Raw genomic sequence first — 12,014 nt, 5'->3', positions numbered from 1 at the left:
CGATTTGGCTCCATTGTCTGTCATTAATTTGTTCAATGATTCTGTCAACATCTTTCCTTTTGAGCTATTCCATATGAAATTTAATTTCCAGTGCAGCTATAAACAATACATACATTGTTAAAAGCATGCCAACTGACTTAATTTTGATAGCTAAAACATTCATCTTCTTATGATAACCCCCCGCCCCTCATCCCTTTTCACTTTCAAGTGATAGACATGATGTCCCCCTAAGATTCCGGCAACAGTCCATTTAGAACTGTTTTTAGTAATCGTGCAATTTAACATGAACTCAACTTCTCATACCCCTTGTCAACCCATTTTACCATTACATTTGGAACCATAATTAAGGATCAGAAAACTGAATTTCTTTTTCAGGCGTATTTTACGAATTTTTATGCATAAGACACAATCCTTCGAAAATCACTCGAAGATATGGAAACGAAAGCGGCAAAAACAGAAACGAAGAAAAACATTCATAGGAATGACGAAGCCCTGCCTTCAGTGCGTTCCTTTGTATTGTCCAATCAACGTGCTACGTGTAACACGCTGGGGGTTCACAGGTCAGGGGTTGCCAAGGGGAGAGGAAGATGGCGACAGGCAGGCTGAGCGATAGGCAACGCTGAAACTGATCTAGGAGACAGATAATCCTGGCGATTGCAGACCACTAACCCTTACCACTTTACTTAGAAGTAATAACAACACTAATGGCGCTGCTGTACGGCTTGTTTTGGCGGCTCTTGCTGGTTCTGGTCCACGTCAACAGAGCGCTCATCTCCTGGCTCCGTGGCCGGCATCGGAGTTGGATGGGCCGTCTGTGGGAGCGGGCGATGGCTGCTCTGCTACTACCTCTAGCCCTGGCCGGGTTCCCAGACCATCAGAAAAAGTTAAATCATAACCCTGACGCTAACGCTAACCCGGTAACCGGAAACTGCACTGCCAGTCGCCGAACACGGTGGCTTTCTGACGGCAGGTCTTTGGAGAAGCTGCCAGTCCACGTCGGCCTGTTGGTAGCGGAAGAAGAGCCTAGCTATACCGACATAGCGAACTTAGTGGTCTGGTGTATGGCTGTCGGCATATCGTATGTCAGCATCTATGATAATCACGGTAAATATTTTACATTTTAGCTTGCTGTACTATCAAGGACATTATTCTTAGGTTTGTATTTTGGTTGTACTGGCTGAATGAAGCTCCATCGCTATTTAATGTATCTTTATACAAGTTTGAATTAACAATCTTTTTTTCTGCTGACAGCTACTTTATCGTCAACAGTGTTAAATCTAGTGGCGTGTCGATCCTCTGTAGATATTCAGAACTCGTGTGTTTTGTTTGTTTGATTGATTTTAAATGAAATAAAGCCAGCACTTTTTAGCTAACGGCAACAGATAGACACACACTGCCTCTATCTCGTAATTTCTAGGCATCCCTTATGTTTGATTAAATATATTTGAGTTGTTTGTGTAACTTTCGTAATGATTCATAGCTATCTGACCACAATTTCTTAAAATATAAAAAAACCCCTCCCCACCCAGTGGTTTATTTCAGTAATGTCATGTGACAAGAGAGGTTGTGTTTCTGCGTTTTAGATTTATACAGAGACTCACTGCAAACACAGGTATAAATGCCACAGCTGGTTTAAACATTCTTAAGTAGATTTCTAATATTTTTAACAATATTAAATGAAATTAAATGTGTGAGTGAATGAGACATCATTATACAATCTTTCTTCAGTTCACCACCTCACAATCTGCGTCTTCAGGGGTGGGTCAGAGTTTACATCCCGGTGCATGCAGTCTTACATGTAGTCTGTTTTATGGATCACAGCCTTTGCTTGGAAAGTGACGTACTCCTCTTTCAGGCTGTGTTTTTGTGCATACACAGCTGCTATAAATGAGATCCCAGGAGTTTGAAATCTAGTGAAATGAAGCAAACCCCTGTTTTATTGCTTTGTGGGTATCTATGTCTTTTTTTAAATTTAGTAAAACACTTCTTTGTAATATTGTCCTGTTGTTTGCATTCTCTTTTTTAATTGAGGCATCTCTCTTAGTCTGAGCCATTTTAGCGTGTGATATTAACTAGAGCACGTACTGCTCAGTCTCTTAAATTGTTGTAGACTCTAATTAAAACTGAAAAGAAACTACAGCAATATCTCTAAGCTCTCAAAGCCATTTGTTTCCTCTTTGAGTTGGTGTTGTGCATGTTGGTGCCATTCTTTTCAATTGTGGATGAAAAGGACAACTTATCGTGTTTTTCTTATTAAGTTGAGTCTGTCTCAACTTTTTGCCATAAGGCCCCTTTTTTTCCAGAAGCCTCTGCAGCCCACGATCCTGCAGCTTAATCCCACTACCGCACTCAAAATAAATGAAAAGAATGGCATTATTACCACAGCTTCTGATTTGGTCTTAATGAAGCCTGGAGCTGTAATGTTTCATCTTTGACTTGTAACCTTTGGTACTTTTTCCACCAGTATGTTTGTGAAATTAATATGTTATTCTCAAATGAGCTGAGCTGGAAGACAAAGCTCTTGATTGACCAGTCAGTCTTCACTCCAGCCCTCACTGCGGTTATGAGCTCAGGGTAGCGACCAAAACAATGAATTCAAGGTAACAAGTGTCTGAAATGAGCTTCCTCTGTAGGGTTACTGGATTCCGCCTGAAAAACAGGGTCAAGAGCCTAGACTTGGAGTAGAGCTGCTGCTCCCTCACTCTGCTTACCCAGAATTTGCTGGAGGGATTTCGCATCCTATCTGGTCTGGAAATGCCCTGAGATCCCCCAGGAATAGCTGGAAAACATTGCAAGGGAGAGAGACGTCTAGAATTCTCTGCTTAGCCTGCTGCCATTATGCCATAAATGATGTTCTCGTAATCCTCATTGTTCTCTTCCCATAGGTATTTTTCGGAAGAACAACTCCCGTATGTTGGAGGAGATAGTAAGGCAGCAGCAAGACTTGCTGGGTGTAGATGGATTCAAATACAATATGGAGTTCTTGAGCAGTGGCGTTGGCAAACATCAGCACCATGGTAAGCACAGCTAACTCTGCTTATTGTTAGTCATTATGTTATGCATGCACTTCAATTTTATCAGGTTACAGTCTGCTTTCTGTATGCACGCTTTTACCTCTGTAATTACCTGTAGTGTTATTGTATCTTTACTCCGTTTGGAAATCTCACTACTATTGCCTCATTAGTATTGGAATCAGGTTTACTGTTGTGTAGCTTCTTGCAATTTGCCGTGATATATTATTTCATGACAGTAAACATAGTAAGAGATAATTACTGTCCCACAAACGTCAAGATTCATATAAAATTGGGGGGGCAAAAAAAATTGTAAAATTTTGTGCGTTAATTGTGTGCTAAGTTGCAAGTGCAGCTGGAGCTGCGCAAGCACACAGTCATTTGACAAGAATGACAAATAATTTCACAGGTGAAGTGTTAGAGAGAACTGTGGGTGCCACACCAATGCTGTGAATGATCAAACAAAACCGGACAAAACAGTGCATACCAACACACCAAGCCAGCTCTCTATGGCATCATCTTGGAAACTCCATGCAGCCAAGACTGGGCCAGATGAAACAAAGGGGTTTATGATCTTGTCCTTGTAGTCCACCCAGTTTTGGACATTTACCGTCTTTCAGTCATCAAATTGTTTCTTTAACCTCTTACATATATCAGAGCGTCAGTAACCAAGGTTTTGGTAATATTTTTCCATTACTAAAGAAAGTCAGGATTGAAATGGCTCAATATGATAATATTCCTCCCCTAATTATTATAGAATTCACGTGGTTGGAATTAAGGCTCATTGATTTCAATAAAGCTGTTGTCTGTTTAATGTAATTGAGGAGTTTGTCTTTAAATATGCATATGCATTTTTTCACTAGGTCCCAGTGAAGGTATATCATGCTCAAGTTCTCAGTCATGGGCAGTGGAAGGTGATCATGTATATGTTGATTTGTGTGTCAGTGGTCTCCTGCAGGCCGACAGTGAAGGTGCTGTCTCCAGAGGATGGGAAGCAGCACATTGTGCAGGCCGCACAGCAGCTTTGTCGCTCTGTGGAGAACAAAGAAAGGAGCTCCAAAGACATCAGCGTCTCCATGCTGGACATACTACTCAGAGGTACCAGTTCATGCCTGTGTGTGTGTAAAATTTCCCAAGTCCTTAATTTCTTAAAATTTACTTTTTCTGTATTTGTATTCATTTGTCTGGTAGGCACATATCTCTCAAAATGAATTTGTCTAGTTAAGGATGCAGTGCTCAGGGAACTTCCAACATGTGTAAACATTCTCACAATTAAAAAGGTTGTAGCAGTCATTCTTGTTTATCAGTTATGTGTGTACTAAAGAAGAAAATATGTTTACTGTGACTGATGGTCTGTCAGTTATAGTCAGTATACAACACAAATTCCTAAAAAGTTGAGATGCTTTATAAAATGTAATTTGGGGGTGCGCTGGAGCGCTGGAGGGGCTGGAGCCTATCCCAGCTGACAATGGGTGAAAGGTGTTGTACACCCTGATCTGGTTGCCAGTCAATCACAGGGCTGACACACAAAGACAGACAGTCACACATGCATTACTAGGGGCAATGTGGAGTGGCCAGTTAACCTAATGTGCATTATTTTGGGACTGTGGGAGGAAGCCAGAGTTCCCACGCAAGCACAGGGAGAACATGAAAACTCAACACAGCAGGGTCCAGACTTGAACTTGCTACCCTCTTGCTGTGAGACAACAGCGTTAACCACTGGCCTGCCGTGCTGCCCCCCTTGTAATGATATCCTTTCTACAATCATGTATACCCAATCCACGATACTGCTGCTTGTTAGTGATGAACATGTTGTACCTATACCTGTTCCAAATTGGTATTTTTGGGGCATTCCACAAGTAATATTTTGTTGTCTCAGTCTCAGTCTTCTTTGAAACTTCTTTGACTTTTTCAACTGAGTATATGTCAAACATGCAAGTCAACAAGAATTCAATACGTTTTGTTCCAGTTTTAGTTGATGAAAAGTCATGACATTTTAGTCAACTTTTAGTTTTCTCTCTTTAAACTAATACATTTAGGCCAAAACAGGTATTGGAAATCAATATGGATAGTAACCACATTGCAGTGCATCCAGTGTTTTACAGCACAGCCCTTCTCCCAACACACTATTCGTGTGCTAATGTTGCTTCCAGAGACAGCTTTGAACTGTAGTGAACAAAGCAACCAATGAAAGATGATTTTTACACATTATGTGCTTCAGCAGTAGTTTGCTCCACTGTTGTACAAAGCTAGACAGCCAGTAAAGTACTCCAATTAACACACAATATTCAAATTTTCTTGTGTTTTACTGAAGCCTCTCACTTTTGTTCTGGTTTGTAAGAGAACATAGATAAGTACATAAGATAAACCTGTATATAATAGGTAAGAATTACACACGCACAATGTTTTACCAAAACAGTAGAAATGTTTATTTTAACATGACAGTTCTTTAAAAAATTCGAGTGTTTGATGTCAGTAGGTGGTAGTACACTACATGAACAAATGGAAAAATGAAATGTATTATGGAATTACTAACTTAACGTTGAAAACAGCAGAAACGGTGTGAATCAAAATTCAATTTATTTTAACATGCCACAGAAAACCACTGACCAGATTCATTAGTGTTTAACTGAATCTTGCTATAATTTTGTGTGATCCACATCTGCACAAAAAACACTGGACTTTTTTTTTTTTTTAAACCACTCGGTGAGTCAAGCTGCTGCTCCCATAAACCAGTGTAGTGGCACAATCCCACAATCCATCAGAGCAACTATGACACATTTTTTACAGAGTTTTCATGTTTTCTGCAACTGGGAACCTTGAAAGTCAATGAGTTTTCCACAACACGTTCTTGCAGATTTTTCACAGTTCAGTCGACTGAAATGCTGCTTTTTAAACTGCATACAGAAGAAGTGTTGATTTGCATAAACAGTGTAAAGCAGTACTTTAATGAGGAAAGGATAGGAAATGGGAATGGATCAAAACTAAGCTTTGTACTAAAGTACTGTAACAAAGATAGCATAACCTGCACCAACTTGTTGCTTATGACTTATGTCTCTGTTGTGGATGTCAGTTGGAGTTGTAGAGCAGCACTGAATCAGAATCAGAATTGTATTTACTGCCATGTAAGTGAAGAGGTTTCACATTACTAGGAATTTGTCTTGGTGATTGGTACATACATAGAACGTAACGAGTAACATATAATAGTAGAATAAAATAAAATAGAATAAGGTAAAACAAAATAAAATAAGTAAAATAAATATGGTTCTGGAGTGCCCAGCACTAAACTCTAAAACACAGAGAAGCACCACCCTGTGGCCCTGCTGGTTGCTCTCTACACCTAACAAACGCTGGTATAGTTGGTTCACATAAAATTGGTTTAAGCACGTACACTGGACCCCACTGGTAAGACTGGAAAACTACCCAACCTCATCACCATTTCTCTGTGAGGGCTACCTAAATGAAGGTTTCACATGTTAGATTTTTTAAAAGAGTGCTTAAGAGAATTTATGATGAATTTATGATTTATGCTTGTTCCAGAGTCAAAGAACATTCCAGACCCAGAGCTGGTGGTGAAGTTTGGTCCTGTGGACAGCACCCTGGGCTTCCTACCCTGGCACATCAGACTCACTGAATTCATGTAAGTTATTGTCTGTTTATTTTATAGATATGATTATAAAATGATATTAAAAAGAAGTTCAGGGCCTATAAATTTTGTCTGAGTTTAGCAGCAGAAAGTTGCCCGTCATCCAGGTTATTATGTCCTTAAAGACCTTAAAGACTAACTAAACCCCAGAGTCATGGCTTAACTTCCACTATCCTGAAAATAATAATAATTATTTTTTTTTTTGAAATTTCAAGTCTAGAAAGTATCAGCTTTGGCAGGTGGTCAGCAGCTCCTGGGGGTTGGTGTCTAGTGGTGTTTTCACAGCAGAGAAAGTAACAGCAACTCCAAAACTCCAACTCCACCAAATACACAGGCAACCACTGATCAGATTCACAAGTGTATACCGGTAGCTGAATTTTACTTTAATGTTGTGTCATTTGTATCTGCGCACAGGTTTGGACCTGAATCGATCAGTAACACAACTAAATATCTATTTAAATTGATTTTCAGCAGACAGAAGTGGTTTAGGGGTTTAATTATTCTTTAAAGGCATACTATGCAGAATTCTCAGTTGCTGTTTGTAAACACCCCAGTAAGTGGTGCTTGAGAAAGATAGTTGGTTGTTGAAGTTTCTTTCCCAGGTCGTGAAATAACCATCAACCCAAAATTTTTTGTTTAGTATTGCTCATAAGTGATGAATGATCTAATAAATAGTATCTAAGCTAGTTTAATGCAGTTCTTTTAATGCCAGTTAAAATTCCAGTGTTTATAATGGGGTGTGATGGTCGGTGTTATCAAATGCTGCACGAAGGTCTAACAGTATGAATACAAAGACAAGTCCCTCATCAGATGCAATTGGAAGGACATTTGTAACTTTAACCATGGAGAAAGTCACATAGCTGATTGGCGACTACTTTCTCAAGAATCTTAGAGAGAACGGGAAGGTTAGATATAGTTTTGTAGTTAACTAAAACCTTGGGATCAAGAGCAGGCTTTTTAAGAAGAGCAGGCTTTTTAAGAAGAGAAGAGCTTTTTAAGAAGAGAAGAACTTTTTAAGAGATCATATCCAGTAGACAAGTGCTAACAAAGAGTAAAACTTTAAGCTTTAGGATGGTGTCTAAGAAACAAATCAACAGTTTAGATCAGGGGTGTCAAAGTCATTTTCACCGAGCAGCATAATGGTTGGCCTCGAAGGGCCAGATTAAGAATCAGAATCAGAATCAGAATTGTCTTTATTACCATGTAAGTGAAGAGGTTTCACATTACTAGGAATATGTCTTGGTGATTGGTGCATACATAGAATGTAAGAACGAGTAACATATAAGTGAGGCAGGTGAGGCACTTGCACTACTTCCACAGAGGTAGTGAAACAGAGTGGAAGTAGTGCAAGTAGGTGAGGTAAACAGTACAAATGGTCAGCAGGTGGATCATGACATGAGCATAGAATAGTATGAATGTAACAAAATGCGAGGTAATTTAAAATAAATGAAACTACATCTTATTACATTGTTAGATAACTGTTTCTGTATGTATTATGTATTCAGCTATGGCACAACCAACATACAACAGAAGCATCATTTTACAAAACAATGAGGTAATGCTGCCTGTTCTTGAACACACACAAGTAGATCCCTCCTCATCCTGAGACACCATCTCACACATCTTCATTCATAGATCATGTTCTGGAAGTAACAGACACAAAACAAAATGCAAGCACAATCACTAAATTGTACACATATTCTAATGTTCTTAGTCTTGGTAAATAAAACTCATTTATTAAATAAAAGTAAAAACCAAACCAACCAAACCAAAAACCTATTTTTTCTGGCCGGATGTCTGACACTGTTTTACCTTGGACAAGGTGTCAATGTCTGGCTGTAGGTCCTGTGCTGAGGCAATCCGCAAAACAACGGGGAGGTTGTCATCGGTGATGCGGGCTCAAAAGTGTGACGTAGAAGAGTGGGGAAACTGCAATGCATTGTGGGCTTTGCGGACAAAAGTGTGTTAACGCCGGCTGCATGCGTGACGCTGCTCTTGTGTTCTGTTGTTTTAACAAATGAAAACGTGGTGCAAACGTGCTGTGTCGTTAACTGCCACAATCGTTCACATGATCGCCTTCAATGACATGTTAAGGATAAATAGAAATAAGCAGAGGAAAGTTAACAGCTGTTCATTTTATTTTCAGAAAAACACCACCAACACCAGTGTGAAAATGCCGTAAACACACCAACATGTGATAAAAGTGATGTTTGGTCGTCTCACGGCTGCTATCCAGGCCATTTGGTGTCTCTTTGTTAGCTCACAGATTCAAGGTCTTTGGCTTTGCTTCCACGTTGGAAATGAGAAAAATCTCACTCCATCGTTTTTTGGGGTTTTTTTTATCGGCACAAATGAGCATCTAAAGCGCTCTGTCCTGTTCTTGGGTGCTATGAATTGGTGGACGAATGCAGAGGGTGAGCTGAGATATCCAAATGGCTCTGAACTTGTCTCTGCTCCTCCTCTCAGCCACTGATTCCAGGCTGTCTAGCTCCAGACCGACCGCTGAGCTGTCATGCGATCATGTGAACGACTGTGGCAGTTAACGACACAGCATGTTTGCCCCATGTTTTAACTTGTTGAAACAAAACAGAACACAAAAACGGCGTCACGCATGCAGCCGACGTAAACACACTTGTCCACAAAGCCCACAATGCATTGCGGTTTTCCCACTCCGTTATGTCACACTTTTGAGCCCTGCTGGCGAGATACTGTTATCTGGCAAACGTTGAATAAAGTTTAATTAGATCCAGTAGTCCAGATAAATACCTGGTCCTACAGCTGGTAGTAAGGTTCCTGTGCTTGAAGACATGTCCCAACCAGTTGAGGGCAGTAGGGGAGGCTCAATAATGCTATGGCTCTCTATTAGCCAGGCTACAATGCTAAAAAGAAACCTGAGGTTGTTCTTGTTTTCCTCTATTAAAGCTGAATGGTGAGCATTGCATAGGGCTTAAAAAATTGATCAATGTGAGCTTTAATTTGGAGGTTTGAGAGTTATACCATAGACTAGTCTCTTAGTCATTGTCAAAGCAAAAAACACCCTTCAACATGAACAGTAGATGGCACTGTTGGGCTTTCAGTGCAGGTTTGTTCCTCTCTTTGAATGTGTTCACTTGTGTACAATCTAATTTTCCTGTTTGTCCTGCTCTGTGTCCTCAGTTCCCTGCCCTCCCACAGAAATGTCTCTTATAAGGATTTGTTAGGTGCCCTGCAGCAATATGGTGCCTGCCAGCAGCGACTCGGCAAGTGAAGTCAAGTCAAGCATAAGGTTCTCAAGACGGAAGTGTGGGGTTTACACAGTCAGAAGAGAGTTTGGACAGGTGGTGACCCCTCCATGCTTTGCTGTGTCCCTCACTACTCCTCTTTCCAACTCTGTCCATATCCCGAACTGCTAACAGACTAAGGCAGTTCAAAGACAAAGCAGGAGACCTAGCCAGAGAGCTCACTTCCTGCCACCACCTATTGTTTGATGATACTTGATGAACTCGTATTCCAGGACTTCTGGAACATGTTCTGCAAGCCAAGCCGAAAATAATGTGACAGAGATACACGCTGACATGAGAAGACTGTCTCTAGATATTCAGAGTTCCACAAACCCTGTTCTGTCCTCCAAACCCCCAGGCTCACTGTTTGTCATTCATTCTCCAGCTGCTGTTTACTGCTGAGAACTTGCCTTCACTTAGCCGATAACAAAGAAGAAACAAAGCTTTGAGCCAGTCCTTGTGATTAATCTTGGGAAATACAGCTGCATATTTTGGGATAAGCTCAATTACCAACACCTGAGTGGAGCAGCTGAAATGATCTTAGAGACAGAGTGATTGATGTGTAAATATGACAAATTCATGTGGCTGTGTGTTTGTCCCTGTGGCCTCCAGCTTACTGTAATGTCTTCATGTATAGTGTTGCTTCAGGCAAATGCAGAGATTTGTTTTAGGCTCCTATTAGAATGGCCGAGCTCTGAAATAAAGAAATGCACTGTATGTGTTTCTGCTGACAGTTCTTATAGAAAAGTCAATCTTGTGTCATTTTAAAAAATAATTCTGTGAGAAAATAACCCCCCCCCCCCCCAAATATTAACAAATCTTGACTAATATAGTTTCCTTAACTGAATCATCAGCTATCACATAACCATATGTCCATAACTGTATCCCATGCTGATGACTTGAGATCTCCATCTGCTGATACAATGAGGTGATGTTTGATGAATGGTGAAACGCCACAAAAAACTTACAAGTGGGCCTTGAGTTCAGATTATTTTGTTAACTATTTGAGCAATCATTTAGGCTCAGTTTGGGGTTGGAAACAAACTTCAAGTTACACAAGCTTCTTTGGAGGAGAAAACAAAGGTGAAATTATCACTTGAACTTCCAGCTGTAAACATGCAAACTATTCTACTTACCCAACGGCTAATGTTTTTTTCCTCATCCAACCCAGTCCACAAAACCTTGGTTTTAAAATGTGCGTTGGTGTGTTGAATTCCAGCATTCACTTTAACAGAACCATCCTTGGTATTCGTTTCACCTATGCTTTTCCTGCTATGAGGAGTCAAAAGGCCTGCTGTTTAAAAGGGCAAAAGAATGTATTTCATATGGGAACAATAAGGTCTTGCTCACCAAACAAGCATGTCAGTCAAATTTAAAAAAAAATCTAGAAGCATATCTTTCGTTAATGTCAGTATAATCATTTTTTCTTTTGAATTTTAGTTTGCACAACAGAAACCAGTGAGAAACATCAGTTTGTGTTGTTAGAAGTTGATTAAAAGTTTGGTAACCGCTGACATGCAGTATATGCTGTGACATCACACTGAGGGTTTTCTGCTACAGCTACAGTGGCATCAGGAGCTTCTCCTTTGTAAAACCTAAGCATTTTTTTTTTAAATTGAAACTGAAAAAAAATACTGATAATAAACCTGAATGAAATGCAGGCACAAAATGTTTTTTGAGTAATTACATTTATCTGACATGCAGGTTGTTGAAGTTCCTGTTGGTGTAATGGTAAGGTGGCCCAATACTTCGGATTTTTTAGTTTATCTATTATATCTACATAACTATATATATATTGACCCAGGCTCAGTGGGTGACACCACTGACTGATGCAGGAGACCATATCCAGTGTGAACCCTTAGGCAAGGTCCTTAATGCTATTGGCCTACATCTGACATGAGCAAACAAGGTCTACAAACAATCCCTGTGAGAGAGGATACATAACTAGGCTCTGAGACGTATGGATGATTCAAAAATCAGCATCTGTGCTGACAAAGAAGCAACTTCTAGCACAGTGTTCCGGCAACTGCAAACACAACTAGACTGATGAGGTGCAACATGACCTGACCTGAGACTGAAGATCATGGCAAAGCTGGA

The 12,014-nt window shown here is 40.1% G+C and overlaps 1 protein-coding gene across 1 annotated transcript; it reads left to right on the top strand.

Moving 5' to 3' along the window:
• The first annotated feature begins 528 nt into the window (after positions 1-528).
• On the top strand, positions 529-10,634 carry nus1 (NUS1 dehydrodolichyl diphosphate synthase subunit). The gene is made up of 5 exons (XM_046373467.1): positions 529-1,104; positions 2,886-3,017; positions 3,957-4,109; positions 6,552-6,651; positions 9,814-10,634. The coding sequence occupies exons 1-5, from the start codon at positions 705-707 to the stop codon at positions 9,902-9,904; spliced, it is 876 nt and encodes a 291-aa protein (XP_046229423.1). The 5' UTR covers positions 529-704; the 3' UTR covers positions 9,905-10,634.
• The last annotated feature ends 1,380 nt before the right edge of the window (positions 10,635-12,014 follow it).

The sequence above is a fragment of the Scatophagus argus genome, chromosome 19, assembly GCF_020382885.2.
Source record: "Scatophagus argus isolate fScaArg1 chromosome 19, fScaArg1.pri, whole genome shotgun sequence".
In the NCBI taxonomy this organism is placed as follows: Eukaryota; Metazoa; Chordata; class Actinopteri; family Scatophagidae; genus Scatophagus; species Scatophagus argus.
The sequence above is the reverse complement of the archived record's forward strand: the minus strand, read 5'-3'. Positions and strand labels throughout refer to the sequence as shown.